The sequence below is a fragment of the Channa argus genome, chromosome 5, assembly GCF_033026475.1.
Source record: "Channa argus isolate prfri chromosome 5, Channa argus male v1.0, whole genome shotgun sequence".
Taxonomy (NCBI): domain Eukaryota; kingdom Metazoa; phylum Chordata; class Actinopteri; order Anabantiformes; family Channidae; genus Channa; species Channa argus.
Window position 1 is genome coordinate 9,488,413 of NC_090201.1, and position 21,365 is coordinate 9,509,777.

The 21,365-nt window shown below is 41.2% G+C and overlaps 1 protein-coding gene across 7 annotated transcripts in view; it reads right to left on the bottom strand.

Moving 5' to 3' along the window:
- Nucleotides 1–21,365, bottom strand: part of celf4 (CUGBP, Elav-like family member 4) — a 77,746-nt gene that overhangs the window by 44,952 nt on the left and 11,429 nt on the right. For all 7 annotated transcript variants that reach the window (XM_067503400.1, XM_067503399.1, XM_067503397.1 and 4 more), the window contains exon 2: nucleotides 11,394–11,476. In XM_067503400.1, the coding sequence (XP_067359501.1) occupies nucleotides 11,394–11,476 (83 nt within the window). The remainder of the gene's footprint in view (nucleotides 1–11,393; nucleotides 11,477–21,365) is intronic.

The following is a 21,365-nucleotide window of genomic DNA, read 5'->3' on the forward strand; positions in this document are numbered from 1 at the left end:
CAGTGGATGACATATTTCTTCATTCTGAAAAGCAAGACCCTTATAAATATTGCAAACTCTTCTGAGCCTCTGTTATTCCGCCTTATATGCTGCACATGTGCAGTTTGACTGACAAAATACAAAGAAGTGTCGAATCTGAGAATGTGATGTAATTTCTGAAAAATAGAAAGGTCATCAGTGCTGACTAACAACTAACCAAATGTGAGAAAAGAAGATTCAATGTTGTCCTGCAGTAAGTATCTGTATGGTGGTTGAGGACAATTTAGAAAATGACTGAAGTTATGCTTAATAAAAAGAAAAATAGAAAGACATATTTAAAGATTAGAAAATTTTTGGAGTCAATCTCTGACTGACACACAACACAAGTTACATCTGTTGGTCAGAGTTGATGCTCCCAGCTGTGGCATATCGGGTCATAATGAAGGCTGGTTGCACACAGTCTGGCAGTGTGGACAAACATTCTTTCTGTTTTCCCCCCTCATCCGCTCATCCACACGCACACATTGAATCACAAACTCACACTCAAGTGGGATGAGTCAGATCAACTCTCTTCCTGTGTTTCGTACACATAAACACTCACCCAGCAGAGGCAAGGTGAGCGGCAGAGCCCCTGCCAGGTTATATGGAGCGATAGAGTGTTCTGAGTTACTGCACAGTGCAGCCACTCTCCATGGCAGCACCATACAGAGTCCATAAAGCATGATGGATGGCCTATCATCATTTACCTCTTTGGTGACTTCTCAATGCTGTCACACCCCACCAAGCACATGCAAGAGAGGTGAGACACATCAAAATGGAAAAGGCAAGCAAAGGCAGAGCATAATGACAAAAACAAAAAAAGCAATGCAGACAAAATGATGCTAAAAAGAGGATTAAAGAGAGTGGCGGGGGGAGAAAGAGCAGAAGAGTAAAGACAGAGAGATGGATGAGGGAGCATCTTTGATGTTTGCAAGAATTAATGCACCCTCGGTCACAAGAACTGAACCGTCCCGTGTCCCTTCTCTCCTTTGATGACAGCGGCCCGCACACGTAGAGGCTGTATTTGGAGCATGCAAAATTTACTGTCTCCTCCACTCTTCTCTACTCCTCTCCATGGCATAACAGGCAGAGCAAGAGGAGAAAAATAAAGGAGGCAGAAAGAAAGACAGAGACAGACAGAGAAAGAAGGAGAGTGAAAAACACCAGATACAGCGAGATGGCACATTTATAGTTTACATGTCAAAATGGGTGAGATATCAACAACAGCAGCAAGAAAAGAAAAAGAGAAGGAAAGTGTGTCTATGTCTGGGGAGAAAGTCTGTGGCTGAAACAGTAAATAACTTCCATGAGAATGAGTGCGACCTGGGAGCCAGAGAGGGCCCAGGGCTCACAGGCTGCGCTATAGTGGAATGTAAAGCACTCTGTGCATTGTGATGATGCTGGTTTTGAGCTTATATGTTATTTTAACCTTGTGAACCCGAGGCTCTTTCACTTACTTGTGTTTCAGCGACATATTCATATAGTAATTTAATATACTTTATGGGCTAATATGGGCAGCATGGTGGTGGAGTGGTTAGTGCTGCAGCCTTACAGCTAAAAGCTTGTGGGTTTGTGTCCCAAGCCTGCTGCAGCATTTTTGGGTGGAGTTTGTATGTTCTTTCTGTGTGTGTGTGTGTGTGTGTGTGTCTTTCCTCTCCCTTTCCAAAGACATGCATGTTAGGTAAACTAGTGACTCTAAGTTGCCCATACGTGTGAATGTGAGTGGTTGTCTCTGTATGCCATTCTGTGTTGGCTAGACTGGATAGACTGGAGACCTGTCTAGGGTGTACCCCACCTCTCACCCAGTGAGAGCTGGGATAGGTTCCAGCCCCCCGCAACCCTAAAGAGGACAAACGGTTACAGATAATGAATGAAATAATAAATAATTTGAAAGGTGCACAGTCATGAGTCATAAGTTGAGGGAAGAAACATAAGAACTGATTTACTTTATTTCCTTTAATAACCCCCCACCCACCATCCCCACAGCAAAGTCTTTGAAACTACAGTATACAAGTTTTTAAAGCCCCAATACGTATTTCAATAACCGCTTCAAAATCACTTTAATGGTACACCGACTTATAATAAGGTGAATGGCATTTCAGTTCTGGCCACATTGGGCCTGAATTTGCATTTACTTTACTATGTAACTTTCAAGCCCCATCGCAGACGGCAAGAACTACTTAAGACTTTGTGGCACCTTGTAGCTCGGTATTCTTGCAATACATACATCCATGTATCACAAAGGCTTCAAGACAGTAACATTTGAAGAAGCGAGTATGAGAAAAAGTTTAAGATGCTTAAGATGAGATCCCTCTAATAAAATCATTTTATTTTAAAATAAGGAATTTTGTTTTATATTTTTTTGTTTTGCAAATGTCCTCCAGCTCTAGCTTGGATTATAACTTACAAATCAGTTCCTTAGGCATTGAACTTACTGATGAGTAGTAAGAAAGCCGATGTTATCTTCTTATGCCAGAGACAGAATGAAATCATAATAACAATGGCTACAATTGCAGGAAGCTGTTAGGTGACTTACAGAATGTGAGTAATGGGTACTCATAATAACTACACAATAAAGCCATTACTTCAGTCGGATCTGATCTTGAAGGACTTAATTAGCACAACACTGTTACCACATGAAATGTTAACGCCAGTATTTCCACCATCTTACAAACAGACATATAAAGAGCATGAGAGAGAGAGAGAGAGAGAGAGAGAGACTGCATTTCAGGACACTGGCTATTGATCGCCACCCAGCACACATCACCACAACTTTCACAAATTGCTATTGAGAAGTGACCTGTAATGCAATTACTGGCCAATCCGGGGCCTTGGCTGCCATCAATTATTAAAAGCTGCCTTAGTCGTGGCCCACTATCCCGCCTCAACTGGTGCATTGTGTCATTATCACATCTGCTGGCCACCAGCTCACCAGCTGCTACAGTGGGGTCTGGAAAAAGTGCCACTTCCCACTCTGTCAAACATATCACATAATACGGGGCCACACAAAGAAATTTAAATTGCTGTATTATATATTCCAACGGCTCTAGTCAAGGTGAGGTTGTGAAGGTCACAGAAGAAAATGGGTTTTGGGTTTTCTTCGAACATAACTTTGAACATGAGAATGGTATTTACAGAAGTGTAAAACCCCTTTGTGAAAGCTGTTAGCTTACTTTCTGCTGTATAGAAACTTTTAGAAGTAGAAAAACAGCATTAATATTGCAGTGTGGCTCACAAGGTTCTAGTTTTAAAAACCTTCAGTGCCATAGCCAATGCCAGCAACCAAATCAATGACTACCTATAACCTGCTTCATCGCCCTGTCTTCTAATCATTCTCTCTATGTATATGCAATTTGCTACGCTGTTAGCTCTTCTGTAACCACGTATACATTCATTGAGTAGTTTCTGCCATCATGGTTATGATGAAAGAAGACTGAGAAAATAGCAATGCAAGCATTGCATGATAATTGCCCTTTGCTTTGAACTGACACAACAATTTTCCTTTTAGTTGTTCTCATTATAAAAGCTCTTGTTCAGACTGGGCTTGTGATTTTTTTTTCTCTGCAGTCATTGTAAAAATAATGTATTTGTTATCTAGCTTAACGCCAAAGTACCGCTTTAAAATATCTCTACCAATGGAGCAACATTTTTTGTACAAAGCAACTGTCACTGTCACATATTGAAGCATTGATGTAACCATTTTGGAAAACAAGTGACACCTTCATTGCTTAAATATCGTAATGTGTTAAAGCATTTTAAAGTGTCTTCCTCACATCATTTATGCTCCTGATGTGTCTTACAGTCAACTATTCTTTCCAAGAGAGTCTCTCTCCTTTGAAAACCTGAAAACCTCAAATTAATGAGAAAAACGAATGGGCATGAATAGACTGACATTAGATCAGAATATAAAGCGCAAATATGAAATATGGTAGGATTCATGCCAAACAGTAAAATCTGCAAGAAGCCTGAAAACCCATGAAATCACTGAATTAAAATGTTCTCAAAGTCTCTCTTCTGTCCAGCACAGACTACTGAGGAAGAGATACAGTAGAAGAGCAGAGTAGTCAAGCTGCACTAATGCATGACAGAAAGAAAAGGTATACAGTAAGGACCATAATATCCTCCAACGATCAATAAAACACCATGGTACTAGATAAATTATATTATAGGTGTGACTGATTTATTGCTTTTTATTGTTTAGTTATCTGTTCACTGTACATTTAATGCGCATGGTAAATTAACTGTACAGGCTACAATAAAAAGGCCAGACAACACTGCACTTGCTGTATGTGTGTGGGGGTTTAAGAGCAGGAAAAAAGACAAGGAGACATAGCACTATACAACTATTCAGAAAGAAAAAAAAAACCCTGAGCTGGCAGGATATTTCAAAGCAGCTGAAGTGAGGCACATTGAGTACAGCAGCAACAGCAGCAGCAACAGCAGCAGCAGCAGCATGAGGTAAAACTATGACAATGGCAGAATGACAGAACAACTATCACAAACAGCTTATGGAGATACTTAAATCTGTGAACTATATGCACGACCAGGGCATAAACCAGGCGCACACTGTTTTGGATGCTATTAAAGCTTTTTTTTGTTTTTAAGATATAGCTCTACCTGCAGCAGTCCATGCTTCTGTGCTCTTTCCAGAATCACTTGTAGCCATTGCCAGGTTCAGATCAATAGGGAAGTGCAAGGCTTTGGGGGTTTATGAAACAACCCCAATCATGAAGGAGCTGGATGGGTGATTTCTCCGCACATAAACAATAAAGTGAGCATAAGAGAGACGTTTCCGTCAAATTTCTTTTTTTTACCTAAAAGTGAATAAACTGTGTCTGAATATAGTTTTTTTTTTGCCACTTTCAATGCTGGTGAGTACATACAAGAGTCCTTAAGTGCCAGTTGTGACATTAGCACTTGTAAATGCTCAGTGGAGCAAGCTGCCAAGGATGAAGACATGGTTTTGCGCTCTAAGGCTATGCTTTTGTGGATCAATACAAACTCAAGGAAAAGACAGGTTGATTTCAGGCTGACAGCAGCTTGAACTTGCAATAGACTGACACACTGAAAAGAGCTAAAGCATCTCTGAAGTTTTTGAACATGCTTTTCGAGTCAACATGAAAACATCAACCAATTTTGGCACTTACCCAGGGGGCGCTGTAATGGTCAGACAATTTATTCCACTGATTTAGAGAGCATGTAGTGCTTTTTTCAGAAATACTGGCTGAGAACTTCATCTCTCTGTCAGCAACAATGTTATTGTGCTATTTGCAATTATAATAAGCATTAATACATCATGACTTGGCTCAACACGTGTCCCAGTGGAGAGTGATATTGGGGCATTTCACTAAATTCTTTTTTTTTTTTTAATAATTACATCGGGGAGTCCTGTCCAAAACTCCAAGCTCTCCTTTTTAGATGAGATTAACTTTAAAAACTGGGTTACTGCTATGATATTGCATGCTCTGCAATATGGCCCTGTAATACAAAGGTGTAAAATTTCACATATGGATCATCAATCTATTGGCCCAGCGGGTAGCATGCACCATTTGTGAAATTAGTTGGATTACTAGGCTAAAGTGAGCTGCAGCCTGCAGACAGATGAATCGTTCTCATTTGTACAATCTGCTCAAACTCCACTTGGCAATGGGAGGTTGTAACATCAGGCCTAGAGCACAATGATAATGGGCGCATTCAGAGTTTATATGACAAAAGATGGCGTGTAGACTTGTAATGATTTTTGTTACAGTTATGGCACTATTCATGCTTTACTCCTTAAAGGATCGTAAACCCCCTGAAAAAAAATCGCACTATCTAGCCAAAAGTATGTGGATATCTGAACACAAATGTAATTGTTGAACATATTGTCTGGTTGTGATAAAATGCAATGGAAGAAGCCGTGTAAGAAATGAATAAGGAGAATGAACCTTCTCACACCTTTTCACAAACTACATGACATTATCACGTTAAATTACTGACTGAACACCCCTACCACTATTTCCAACATCAAAACAGTGTAGGGGGAAAGGTCTTAGATTGTGTCCAACCACCCAACAAGCTCTTTGAATGGATTGTACTGACAACATAAGCTCATATTGGCTGGTGAACATGTGAGGCAAGACATAAATCAATCAATTAAATCAAAACCATGGATGTTCATCTGCTGCTATAACATCCGCCACACTTCTGAAAGGACTTACTACAAGATTTTGAAGCCTAGCTGCAGGGATTTTGTTCCATTGAGCCCCAAGAGTATTAGTGAGGAAGTCCACTGATGTTGGGTGATAGCGTCTGGCTGACAGGCGTCGTTACAGTTCATCCCAAACATATTGGATGGCTCCTGTGCAGATCGTTCAAGGTCTTCACATCCAGCTGTGCGCATGCTTTCATCTAAAATGTGGTTGTATGTAGCTGCTTTAAAATGTCCTTGAACATAATAATAATAAGAGGCCTAACGCCACCTATAAAAAAGCTAAAATCTACAAGTACACAAGCAGGTGTGTACAGGGTCATATATACCATATGTATTTAATCCAATGGGCATTGTTTACAAAGCTGCCTAAAGTAAAGTTGAGAAAATTAATAAGCATAACAAGTTTATCACCAAACCGTGGAATCTATGTTTACCTCTGAATCTATTACAAACACCACAGACAGAGACTTTCAGCCTTGCTACTGTCTATTGTGGAGGCTCATTTAAATTTTTATTGCAGCCTTATGACCCACCAGATTCAGCTTCATACTGCCTCGCTTAAAAGCTTTGCTCTGGTTTGGACACTGGATACTGTTTGTTCTTTTGTTGCGCCGACTACTGACAGTGCCTGCTAGTCTTTCTTTCTATTGTTAAGCCTTTGAGCCTGAAATAAGCTGCTCATTAGGTCTGTGAGTTTACAAAAATCAGCGTGTTTTGGTGAAGTGTACATGCGTATTGATGCTGTGTCGGTAAAACATGCTTTTGCATCACTCCAGTGTTCTGTCAGTGACAGTGGATTAATTGGAGCGTGTTATGTGGCAAACCGTTTTCTTTTGGATAAGGGTGATTAGGATAGTTGATGAGGTGATGGCTTTGAGACAGGGAGGGGCTGTTTTAGCTCGAGGGCCTGCGGCATTACTCATGTGAATGTGCAGCTATGCCTTCTGCACACTGCACCACTAATCTAAATCTACAAGAAGGAGTGAACTAGTGTACTTGTGCACGCTAAGGGGAAACAAATCATAACTGAGCATCACCAAAACTCTCTCTTCAAACACCCCTTCACCCACTTCACCTGGGGAGCCTGGCAGTTATTGACCAATGAGGGCAAGTTATTGAGAAAAAGCTGCCATGAAACTGGGTCGCAAGAGCCAATCAATGCCATGGATTTCTTGCCCTGGCATTATCTCAACTGAGAGAAGGGGGGGGGAACAGACACATCAGTCAGTATGGAGGCACCTCAACTTTACCTCTCCTCCCACTGCAGCCATCCACCCACTCTCAACAACCTTCCTTCATCAACACCTTCTTCTTTTCTCCCTCCTGCTATTCATTTGCTTTCTTGTCTTTTCTGTTGTTTGTTTGCCCCTGGGCTGAAAAGTCTGTGTGTATATGCTCCATTAAGTGTGTGTGTGTGTGTGTGTGTGTGTGTGTGTGTGTGTGTGTGTGTGTGTGTGTGTGTGTGTGTGTGTGTGTGAGAGAGAGAAAGTGCTCTGAAATGACGCATTGATTCACAGTGTTCTATATTTTCTCATCTGGCTCACTATTACAGTGCGAGTCAATCGACGCTGTATTTCTCTCTCTCTCACTCCCTCTCTCTTTTACTCTCTCCCTCTCTCTCTTTCTGTGAGTATCAGAGTATCATGTTGTTGAATGGAAGTGTTTACGAGGAGTGTTGTATTGCTGTTACAAGAGAAGGGTTGGTTGAAAGTGTGAGTGTATGTGTTGTAAGTATCACCGGTATGTGTTGTACCCAAGCTTGTATATATTTATATGCATTTTTTTCTAACTTGGAGCACAGTGCTAAGACTTCAGGAGTGCATGCTAGTATATATGTGAGTGGGGGGGATTTGCCAGTTGGTGTTTGTAACTATTTGTACCAGCTCGAGCTCTGCAACTCCACCCAGTGATCCACACGTGCACACAACCACGCACATGTGTGCACACAAAAGCACATCCTCCCACTTGTGAGGACCTTTGCCAGAATCAATACAAGCTTTTTAATGCCCCTTGCTGTAGTACGAGTCTGAAACTAGAACGCAGAATCACAAAAATGGCAGCCAGGGCCTGAAGTTTGGGATGTTTCCTATTTTAGACCTGAATCTCATCCCTTTCTCCAAAACACGCCCCTCCATTTATCAGCTCAATAACACAGTTATTGAGCTGATAAATGTAGGGCTACTTGGACGCAAAAGTCTTTCACTAGTGGTTTTCTGCATTACATTAACTCTGTTTTTCACATTTGTCTTTATGGATTGACTATGAAATAGGCAGAACAACATAATTTATGATAGTTTTACATGTCTCTGTGAAGTTACCGCAGCTCTGCTGTACTAGGTTTAACAATGAACCTCAATATTAGCATTTTATTCATGCAAAAAAAGTAAATAAAACATTATACTACAGGACATTATTAAAACTAACATTATAGGAAACCATCAAAGAAAGCTCATTGTGGACTTTATATTGAATTTCAGACCACAAAGGTCTGCTGCACAATTGCTGTACACATGTTAATGAACGTTTACTATGCTTGCAGAATATACACTATGAAGCTGTGTTATATTGGAAAAAACACACGACTGGGACATTCATTATTTTTTAGTCTCTCTTTTCAACAAACAATGTCAACACCCGTCTTTCCTACCAGCCACTTTTACTTAACAGTCCTCAATCCCCCCCTCAGGCCCCGGGACTTGTGTTAAGAAGACCTGTTCAGTCATCCATCCATGGTGATCTTTCTTTGCGTTGTATTGGTATTTTATTCAACAATATACTAACACTGTTTTCTGTGTCAGTTCAGTTGATTTAATTATGTTAGCAGCAACTTACTCTCCATCATCATAATCCTGTGTACCTGGAGCTTCTAACACTATAATGGAATGAGGGGTGTGAAAACAATTTGTTATCCATCACAAGTAGTTCAATGTCAGTGTCACTTTAACATCAGTATTTTTTGCTTGTCACTTGTTTAGTCTCTCCTGACGCTGCACTCGTTCAGTTGCACACACATAAACGCACACATACACACAAGGCAGCCTTTAGTACTTTGTCTGAGCTACACCAACAGCCTACAGCCATGCTTACAGGGCATTTCCACTAGGAAGGCAAATCCCCTCCTCTCTCGTCTCACCTGGCAGCGAAAGAAAACTTTTTAAATGTAAGGGTTGTGGAGCAACTTTGACAATAAAAAGCGCATCAGGATGCGAAGTGAAGGGGAAAGAGGCTTTACGGTGGGGAAAAAGGGATTTCATTTGCAGGCTTTTGGTTGTGCTGGCCTGTGATTGGGGGATTGATAGAGGATGGAAGGACAGAGAGGAAGGTAGGTGGAAAAAATGGCGAAACGGAGTAAAAGGAGTGTAGTCGTGCGCCATAAAACGTCCTGCTGTCTTTCCCAGGGCCAAGTCCTCAGTCTTTTTTTAATGAACTCATTTATTCTGTTTTGCTGGCTTTTCTTCCACCAGCAACAAAAGCCAGTCTCTTGGTCTGCCTCTCTGAATGCCCAGCTTCAGGGCTTGTTGAGCATCTAGGTCTGTCCTATGGCATTACCTTTGTTTACCTAACGCTCACCATCGATCAAATGTAAACCCGAGACTGTCCTCCACTGGCAGGGAATTGCTAATTAGCATTTCCTTCTAGAACAATGTTGATTGCAAGTGACTGATTCAATTTATCTGCATTTGAATGCTTTAAAAAAGTTTGTTTTGTGCCTGTATATTCTGGATTGTGTCAAACAATTGCAACAAAGGCAAAAAACATCAATCGGCAGCACAGTTTGTGTGAACACAAAATCGCATTCTGGTTTTGGCCAAATATTTAATCTCTCCTCCTCTCTCTCTGCCTCTATCTCTCCCTCCCCCTTTCTTTCTGAATAATATGGCACTGGGAAGTGAAAAAAAAAACTGAGAGCACGGATCCCCACTCCTCCGCTCTTCTCGGCTGCACGTCTGTGATGTCATAATCACTCACATCAAAGGCTGTGCGCTCAACACAGCGACTGTCAGCTTCCCTGGAGGCGTCATTAAAAACGAACAGAGCAAACTGAGCCAGGCCTGACAGAGACGCATCAAAACTTCCTAATGTGCACATACGCACACACGCACAGGCGGGCATTCATGCCTGCGCGTGTGTGCACGCTCACATGGACTTGTGGAGGTGTGCTTGTTCAGGTACATGCACTAAAACACATATTACCTGGAATCTATTACAAAGTCACACTTGCACACACGAACACACACACACACACAAACACACACACACACACACACACTCACACACACACACACACACACACACACACACACACACACACACACACACACACACACACAGCATGCAATCATTAAATTATGGATAGACTAAAGAAACTGCTCACAACTCATATCATCCCTCTTAGACACAAACATATAAACATACGCTAACAATTGAATAACTCTCTCTTCAGTATGATGTGTCTACACTCCATCATTTTAGCATGCATGAGTAGGTGCTGAGCATTCAAACGAGACACGCGTTGCTTCCAGCTGCATCGTACATGTGAGTGGTGACATCCATCTGCTGTGAAGAGGTGCCTTCATCGTGAAGTACATTCATGATGTACAGTCATGTTGTTGCCTGTCCGGGGCATAATGCGGAGCGTGCACATAAATGTACAAATAGCCTACATCCACCAATCCACCCACCCACCCGCTTTTCATTCCTCTTTGTCTATTTCACACACAGTTGCTCAGACACACAAAAACACGCACACTTGCCCACACACGCGCACACACACACATACATACACACTCATTTACACAAACTGGAGGAAGGACTATAAATAGTATGCCTATGATGCGATGCTCTGTGTGGTTTCTCCCTATGGGTTTGTGTTTGTGACTGTCAAACTGAAGAGAGAGGGAGGCAGTGATGAGGGGGGCTAGGGTAAGGTAGAGTGGCAGAGGAAGAGGAGGGATTTTCAAGAGAAAGAAGGGCTGTGCTTGTGTCTGGTATACAGCCAGTGATAAACAGTACATGACAAGCATGGCAAAGATGGTGGGTCTCCTTTGATTTCAAATAAATATAAGGCATTATATGTTAAAAATGAGCATCTGTGTTTGCATGTGTGCCAGAGTGAATCCAAAATGTGTTTATGTAAGATGTTGCTTCTGGGTTGACATGGCGTTCCTCGTGTATGACTTACCCCTGGCAGGGTCTTCTGCTCGTGCAATGCATTCTGGGCTTTCAGGGCCGACTCTCTGGCACAGTAGGTGAGGAAGGCACAGCCTGAAAATACAGCAAGAGAGGGAAAGAAAATTATGTTACGTGAATTGGGGACAGAGAAGGGGAGACTGCACCACACACTGCACACACACACACAAACACACACACACACAGTAACCCTGCAGCCATCGCTTTGACACTCTGTCTAGTACATGGCCGCACTGGGAGTTTGCTTATGTTTGTGTATGTTTGTGCCCTGCATGTGCACAGCGAGCGGCAATTCAGTGACTGAACAAACGGAACATTACTTTGTACACAAACGCAATCCACACGCATGCAGGGCAAGACATGAAACTAGGAGCAAAAATTGAGGCTTTGTACATGTGATGATTTGTGCATTCTGTCACGTGAGAGCCACTCTACCCGCAAAACACATCAAATATGACTGAGCTTTCTGCCTGGCAGTCTGAAATAGCAGTTATCCATTCGTCCATCGCACTCTTCTGGGTGCTGTGACAGGGATAGACATTTCCCTGACAGCTTCTCTCTCTGTCTCTCTCACTCCCCCCTCCCCTCCCTCCACTCTTCATTTCTCCGTCTCTCTGCTCCATATGTTCCAAGACTACCCACAATCCTGGGTTTTGCTAGCTGACATGTGGGGGTGGAAGGAAGTTAGAGATGCAGGAGGAAAGGAAGAAGAAGAAGAAGCCGCGGGGAACGTGTAAGCAGTTCCCTCGTCACTGCCTGTTGACAGTGAGGTGCATGCCACTGTCAGAGAGCTGACAAACTGTCAATCTGCAGATCAAGGCTAATGATTCATGTGTTTGACAGTTTAATAAAACACTTACAAAGACAATTCCACAATAGGCTGCTGTGACACAATTCAATTTCAGGCACATTTTCCTCCAACTGTATATGCAGGTGTTTTGTTTGTTTGCTCTGGTGCAGACACTAGAAAAAAATGAACCAAACAGCGTATTTATTTAAACTGAATTCAATTAAATTCAGTGAAAGGAAAAACATGCACACGGGACAATTAGTCTCTGGGCTTGCATAATGACAACAATATTAGCAGACATTTGAAGTGTTTGAAGAAGTTCTCTTAGAGAACAGTGAGATAGACATAAACTCCACTGCAGCGTAAGAAAAATTCTTAATTTACTGGCTGATGCTTTGTTTTGTGCCGAAGTCTACATACACATATTGACAAATTCTTCCCTGCTGCCATGAAACTAACACAAGCACAAAGATACAACACAAACACCGTTTGTTCTGAGAACATCAAGGTCTGAGCATTAGATTATTAGCGTATGCCCCTCCCCCCAAAAAAACACAAACAGCCCAGTTTAAACCAACTACCCCCTCCTCTCCAGTAGCTCTTCTCAATTACGTTTTGCTTTGTTCTTGCTTTTCTTATACTGGGAGCTGTTTATTGTTGAGGATATAGTATCATGCAATAATATGCAGAAGCTGCACGCCTCCCATCCTCTTGGCTTTATGTCTTTAACCCCGGGTCGTCCCGATGTTGGTGATTTTAATTAACGGGCTTCTCTCTCATTAGGCGAAGAGGGAGCTGGCTGTTGACAGCTTGGCTACCTTCTCGTCCTCTCTGGGCCTGTCGTGTTAATGCTACGTGTCAGCGCCGTCCCACAGGAAACACACCAGTGATTTACACTTCTGACACTCACTCACATGTTTGGAGTATAGTCACCCACTGCATCCAGTATGTTCAGGGATTGAGGGAAGTAGTCAAGTGCCAATACCAAGTACTAAATATTCAATACCAAAATTGAGAAATACTTCAAAAGTAAAGATTTTGTGAGTGTCACTGTGAGTAATGTGTAGATAGTCAATATGGAGATTGTTATAACTATTTCCTGTTGAGTGGCATTTTCCAGAGCTTATCAGTAATTTAATATCCACAGCTCAGTCTTCCATGCATTTATTTGCAGGAACAAATACATTTTGAACGTACCACAATGCCACCTGAATTACATTTTCTACAAATTGATGAGGGAACATTTCATATGCTTTTCTAAATTATCAACTATATGATTCATAGCAAGTATTATTAAAATGTATAGCTCTGTATAGATGCTTAATATTAGAAATGAAATCCTAGAGACTTCAAACTCAAAATCAGGGTTGTGCATAAATACTGCCATTCATTGAAAGCTAATTTTTATTAACTGAACTGAAGAGCATGAACATGAGCATTGTTAAGGGTGAACATGAGCAGCAAAGGCTTCATTCCCTTGAAATGTGTGTGTGTGTGAGGTTTTAAGGGACCATACAAAGCATAGCTCAGATGTGTTTGGTAAGGGCCCACATTTGAGTATCAGCTGCAGTACTTTCTACCCTGAGCGATTCCCTATGACTTGTATAGAGTTCAAAAACCAAGGCAAAAACAAGCTAATTGCTAGAAAATTACAGTGATTCTAGAAGATTTAACAGGTAGAATAAGGAGAATGTGATCACTTTTAATTATATAGAACCCTTTTTTTCTTGCAATGACTCAGCCTCAATTGAGGTCCTAACCCTATTAAATATTTATCAAAACACAACATGTGATTTTTTTTCTTAAACAACAACTTTGACAAATGCCACACAATGTATAATGTTTAGTACATTTACTATGTAGTTTATTTGTCTAAATCTTTATTGGAAAAGTAACTGTTGATGTCAAATAAATTTAGTGCAGCAAATAGTACAATCTGTATAGACGTAAATGATCTGCACTTATATAGCGCTTTTCTACCTATTGGCACTCAAAGTGCTTTACACTGCTTCTTATTTATACTCACAATCACTCACTGATGGGGGAGCTGCTATGCAACTGGCCAACGCTCACCAGGAGCAACTAAGTTAGGGTTTAGTGTCTTGCTCAAGGACACTTTGAGATGTGATCAGAGGAGCTGGGGATTGAACCAACAACTGTGAGATTGGTGGACAACCGCTCTACCTTCCTGCACCACAGTCGCCCCTATGTGTAGAGAAACCCAATATGGACACTGAAGCAGTACTTTAGAATGAATAATTTCTATTTAGTTACTGTACATTTTACCACTAATTGTGTTCATATAAATATGGAGGTAGCAAACAGTAGTCTCACATACATAAACACACACACACACACACACACACACACACACACACACACACACACACACACACACACACACACACACACACACTCAAATACACACATGACAAGTGACAGTCAACACACGTTCAATTTATCATCATTGTCACAAGTCAGATGCTGGCAGTGGCTCGAGTATCTGACTAAGACCCATATTGGCCCAGGAGAGAGAGATAAGCTGTTTGTTTCTGCTGTCAATGCTGCCAATTTGGTTTCCCATCACTTCAAATTCAAATCAACAGCAGCGCAGAGGGGATCTGAGAGAAAGTGTATGTGTATGTGTGTGTGAGAGAGAGAGGGGAGGAGAGGGACAAGAGAGAGAGAAGGAAGGGCAAGGGAGCAAAAAGAAACAGAGGGAGGAGAACAGCAGTGGGGAAAAGCAGAAGAGCGAGGGATGCTCGGGGAGAGAGGGAGAGAGAGTAGATAAGATCACCTGGCTTCTGTGAACACCATCCCCCTGTGTCCTACACTCGCTTCTTATCTCAACTGCTGCAGACACCCTAAAGGGACACACACCCACCGAGTGAGAGGGAGAAACAGAGCGAGAGACAGAGAGAAAGAGAGAGAGCAGAATATGGGGACGAAAGAGGGAGAAGATGAAAGTAGGCAGCAAGGGAATGGTGGAGACCATGAATACTTAGAGAAAGGAGAAAAGACACAAGCTTCAGCAGTGAAATCCACCAACTGTCACCAGGCCTCACTTAAACGACAGCTGTGTTGGACCACATAAAGCTTTGACCTTGTTAACTGTTGGAAACCTTGACTTGATGAGCTGTCTTTGCAACAAGTTGACATGCTAGAAAACCCTGTCTCTCATCTTTTTTCCCCCCCATTGATACTACTGCTATGACTTAAAGCAGGTTTTTTGTGTGAAAAGATGTCATTGATCACTTGTAACTGCAAAATTCTGAGTAGTAATTTTATTTTGATTAGGAGGAGTAGTCATCAGTTGTCGTTTATTTTTTACGTTTTTTTTGTCCTTTTGCAACAGATTTTCTGACATTTGGAAGCAGCAGTGACATGTTGAAACATTTAGGTAGCAAACAAGTTAGTAAACAGTCTACACATCTGCAGATACGGCGCAACGTTAAAATATATTTGGATTTGTTTTTGGGCCACCTTATTCACCTTTATTTCTATTGGTAATTTAAATTATTTTTATGTATATTTATCAGTATTTTATCCCATAATGTCTTATTTGTGGTAACAGAATAAAAAACTCATAATAGAATAAAAACTCCCTCATTTCTAGAAAGGATACAGTGGCCTCAGTGCTAGCTACGGCCCTGGATGGGTGCGCTCCAATTTACAAATTGTCCTCTGAAGCTAATTATGATTCTACGAAGACTAAAATGCATCCCCGAATCAGTTACTGGACACATGAATTACTTTTTACCAGCATGCATTGCCTGACACCACAGCAAGACTAGAAAACTTGGGGACAATGCTATTGCACAGAATTCTCTAATTATCTTGTGCCTATTAATTCAGGGATTGTAAAAGGCTGACATAAAAAGTTCCCTCCTCTCACTCTAGTCTTTTATTCCCAGCCACAGACGGGGAGAAACTCCCAGTGATCATTTAAATATTTCAGAACATCTTGGTAAGAGCCTAAAAAGAGTCAATAGCATTAAAAAGCTTTATCCGTGGCACCGCTGAAACTCCACGCTGCATAGCTCTGGAACTCTGCCTCGAAAAACTTTGGCAGGAAACTTTGTTTGAGGCCGTCCAATTTCAGTCAGTCAATAGAAATCTCCGCGTCTCCCCTACCTCAGTTGTGTTAGCACTTATCTCCGGCTGAAAGGGTTGACCAAGGACAGCTTTTGCTCAATAAACAGAAGAATGTTTTTTCCTCTTTTTTAGAAAGTTGACCCTAAGACAAGAACGTTCTGACTGGATTTTTGCGAGTGCTAAGGCTTAGATAATACTTAAAATGGGTCAAAGTGAAGATGAAAATTCTTGACTTATTGTGTTGAGGGAAATAGGGTACAAAGCTTTGGTATTTTAGTCATATGGTGAAAATGAGTAACACACAGTGTGAAACAGGAATACTAATAGGTGTTATATTAAGAGGGTTTCTGATGCAAGAATGATACAGTTGCCCTTGTAATAACTGGGACACTCAAGATGAGCCATGTGATTTTTACTTTTCAGTTCATCTGTGATTGAAATCAAAGGCAAAGAGAAAATTTGATTGTGGTGTTGTGGTGCAGAAAAGTCTACTGGTAAAAATAAAATGATCATAGGTGCATTGCAATCATGGCCAAAGGCTGCCTAACTCCAGTGTTCAAAGTATGTGGAAAGTGTTGGCATAGTGCTAAGCTTCATATTTATTTGGATAAATAGACAGTGCATACTGCTCTGAGTTAAACGATTCCTACTGACACTGGTGTCAAAGTGAAGAACACAGACAAGGCTCCACAGTTTTGGTTCTGTGAGGAATAGTAATTCAATAAAGTGAGCAGCAGTCGCTCATATCCCCTTCACCTTTGCTGACCTTTCGGATCATTACTCACCATGGAAAAAAGAGACAAAGGATAGAAGCTATTTTAGGGGACCTGGTCAAGGTCTCCAGGAACATTCCAACTTTCTCTCAGCACCAACTTAAAATCTTTAATTCACAGCTGTAAAACCTGAGTAAATAGGGGGGGCTGGTGACTCAGTGGTAGAGCATTGGGCTAGGATGCAGAAGGCCGCAGGCTCAAACCCCACCCCACCAGCCTTGGTCCCCGCCCATCCACCAAGAGATACCCTGGTGCCAGTCCCGAGCCCACATTAAAAACTGGAAAAAAACCCATGGCAAATGAACGTGGGGAAAACATTCCGCTGTGGTGATTCCTGAATGGACAAGCCGAAAGCTGTTGATCTTTTGAAAACCCGAGTTAATAAAAAAGCACTCTGAAGCCCACAGTATGAGCTACTGTACTCTTTGTAAACAGGGAAAAAACAGAAAATGTCTATTACTGTTCAGAGACCACATCAAGTTTTTTTTCATTGTATAAAACAGGCCTTAAAAATTCAGCAGCTGTTTCAGGGACTAATGAATGCCGGTCTTGAGTATAATATTATTTCAGTGGAGTGAGGCAGAACTAAGGGGTGGTATTATGAAAGAGCAGGTGAATTCATTTATAATGGAGTGTAATAGCAGTCCCAACTCTCTTATAGTCAACTATATGCATATCTTTTAGTCCTCTCTTCAAGGGAACAAGAAGAATCTGTAATATAGAAAAAAGCTCTATAAAAACCACTGAGGGAACCGCAGGGCAAGAAAATACGGCAAGTTAATAACCAGGTGACGGATGAAACTTAAAGGTACAGCACAACTCTACACGTGCTGCTTTTTTTTTTTATTTTAACCACATTCTTAAAAGTGCAGGCCATAGTAATTTAGAACAATAGGGGCTGCAATTGTAACTAAATTACTCTCTGAGATGAGGATATGAAGACTGTGAAATAAAAGTTATTATATTGAATCGCTCTCTGGTTTTGATGGACTTGGGGGTGTCAAATACATTTTAATACCTTAGAATTTCCTGCAAAAATGCAATCATTTTGCCAAATTAATGCACTGAATGCACTTTTCAGCAACATATTGAAATATCACACGAATAAATATATTCTAAGTTCATAAAAACTGATTGGATAAGTCATGTGTGTATAAAGATTTTACTTGTCCATTCAGGGGTCACCGCAACGAAACGTGCTTCGCACATTGAGTTTTTATGCAGGATGCCCTTCCTGCCGCAACGCTCCCATTTTTTATCCGGGCTCGGGACCAGCACCAGATTGGTCTTTGGTGACTAGGCCGCCACACCTGGTGAGGTATTCAAACCCGTGGCTTTCTGCATCTCAACCGAATGCTCTACCACTGAGCCACCAGGTTGCTTTAAAAAACTACATTATTTATTTTTACGGTAATAAAAGCTTTAAAAATGACTGATTACTACGTCTATATAAGAGATATAAAATTCATCAATCTGCTGACTTGGAAACTTTAGGCCTTTAACAAACATTAAATAAAGTAAAAAGTAAAGTAAAGTAAAAAAAATGTTATTTGGGGAAACCCTAATATTCAAATGCATGCAATAACCCAGAAATCACAGGCAAATGCATATACACAAAAAGTGTTGATTCTCACTCTCACATTAGAATTACAAATTATTAAAGAAAAATGTTTTTTTATGACAAAACAGTTACAGAAAAGTTTGAATGAAATCATTCAAATTGTACAAAAAGAGAAATTTTAATGATTACTATTTGTACTACATCTGTGAGTGTGTGTCCCTAAAAATAACACCCCATCTCTTGCCCTGCTTCCCAGAGTCTCTAAGCCGTGCTAATCGATTGGCAAAGGAGGAAAAAGGGCCACCTTTAATGAGTTGCATGTGAAGGATTTACGGGAGAGTAGAAGCACTGAAGAAATGGAGTAGAAAATGCATCATTAGGACAGTGGGACCCCCAAAATATCACCCTTCCGCGCCCTCCCGAGCTTCCCGTACAATACTTTAGTACTCTACATGTGACTGTTGAACTTTTGTGCCGCAACCTCATACCTTTCTGAACTCACAGTGTCTCACGTGTGACATTAATAATTGAAACACACTCACACACACGCTTCTCAAAAGCTTCACTAATGTAAAACACACACAAACACACACACACACACACACACACTGGAGCTGTCCCCAATATACAGGGAGATGAATCACCTCACTTTCATCCTACTTCAGCTATTTTGTCAGGAAATGTTTTGGAGACCCAAATTTAGCTTTCACCATATGAATTATTAAACATGGAATGACTCCTTCATTGAACCAAAAGTCTGCACAGGTATGTACGAGGTCAGTCATTCTGGGAAATGTATTGGGCTGAATAATATAACAATGTATGGGAGATAACAGATGGCATTTTAAGAGCATTTACATTCCCAAATTACATCTGTTTAGTGTTTCATTTGGGAATTTTATACTTGGCAGACTACGAAAACCTCTGAAACATTGTTTAGAGCATCATGGGACAAACTCGAAAACTCTGAAATTCTGAAAACCAGACTACACAGCCTTCTTAAGTCGTGATTCAACTTTTCAGTGATTTGAGTTGCTCTGATGTACATTAAGATTTTAAAAACAGAGTATACCAGTCTAGTTTCCCTAGAAATTGTTTATGGATTTCATGATTTATGTCCAATGTCATTGTGCAAAGTGAAGGTGAAGAGGTTGTCGCTGTAAGTGAATATGTGGCACGTTTGATGCCAAACCATGTTTGAGCTACTCCTTACTCTAGTTGCCAAGAACAGATTTTGCAGAAAACTACAACTTTAATTGACCTTGACCTTGGCATTGAGCATTAAAACAAAAAAAAAAACATAGTAAGTAGGCACATTTTCATCAACCATTTCCATTTCAAGATGCACATAAAAAAATGGCACTACTTAAAAAACAAATAAGTTTTTATGGTGATATGGGTTGGTGGTGGATAAAAGCAAAAATGGATGTATAGAATGACTATTTGACTTAAATATTCTGTGAAATTTCCTCTCCAGTGGAGAGTTGAAAAACAGTAGCCTGTTGAGGACCAATGAGGAGACTGTAACCTTCCTTAAACTTTAAGCTTAAACAAACATAAATGCCATTGGTATATTGTTTTTTTAATTGTTTTCTACTATTTGAAGATAGAGTAGTACAATTAATAAAGCATCGTCATTTCTAGCTGCTTATCTCAAGACGTCTAATCCCTCATAGCAGTAGTGGACAGAAATGGAACAACGTAATTAATAATCCAAAATACATCAACAGATGACTCATGGATCTCTAAGAAGACAAAGTGCTTGCATTCTGACATGGGAGTGGTCCCATGTCTCATCCCCGTGGAAATAAAAAAATTCCCATTAATATTCCCCCGAGCACCTCTCCTCTCCCCTTCTACTAGACACTCGTCTTCTTTCCTCTCCCTGTCCTATTATCCTGCCTCGGCGGACATTCTGTCCTGTCCCGTATGCCTTGCCAACCTACAAGATGGAGATGAGAGGACAATCCAAACGCAGAAGGGAGAACATGAATCATTACACTTCCTGTTGTCGCACCTCGTCCGGGGAAGGAAGAGAGAGGATGCCCCCAGGGCTCCGATTGATTCCGGAGACTTAATTGGGTTTATTAGCCAAGATGTTGGACCTCGCGAGGAGGCTCCCAGAGGCCGCTGAGTTCCCCCCCACCCCCATTCCCACTCTTCTGAAGGAGAAAGCCTGCGTAATTGTTTTCCCTCCATCTTCTGTGTCATTGTCAGATGGGTCCTGCGGGATTATTAGCAACCCCAGGTCCCTCAATAATTCATCCAGAGCTATTTATACACAGATGGAGAGTCCTCTAAAGTCTCCCCCAGTGAGCTTATCTGACGCTTAGACAGACAGACAGAGAGAGAGAGCGATGGAGAGAAACAGTGCTACAAAGAGAAAAGCAAGAGAGAGATAGGGAAGTACAAAGAGAGTGAGAAGGATGGAGAGAGGCGATCACAAAAAGAAATGCACAGACGAGCAAAGCAAGTCTGACAGTGTATAAAATGATGAGAGCGAGAGACAGCAGTGTTTTAGTTAGACACAATGACAACGTTTCTGGTGTGCATTGAGTTTCAAGGTGAAACTCTCTCGTCTGCTTTGCCAAAGTGAACAAAAGCACTGTCCCGGGAATAGCATACCCTCACACAACACACATTAATGGCTTTTAATCTACCGCCCCCCTTTTTTTCCTCCATTTAACACAATTAAGATGTTTGCAAAGCTAACATGGACCACTGGTCGCTATAGGAAGGACAGAT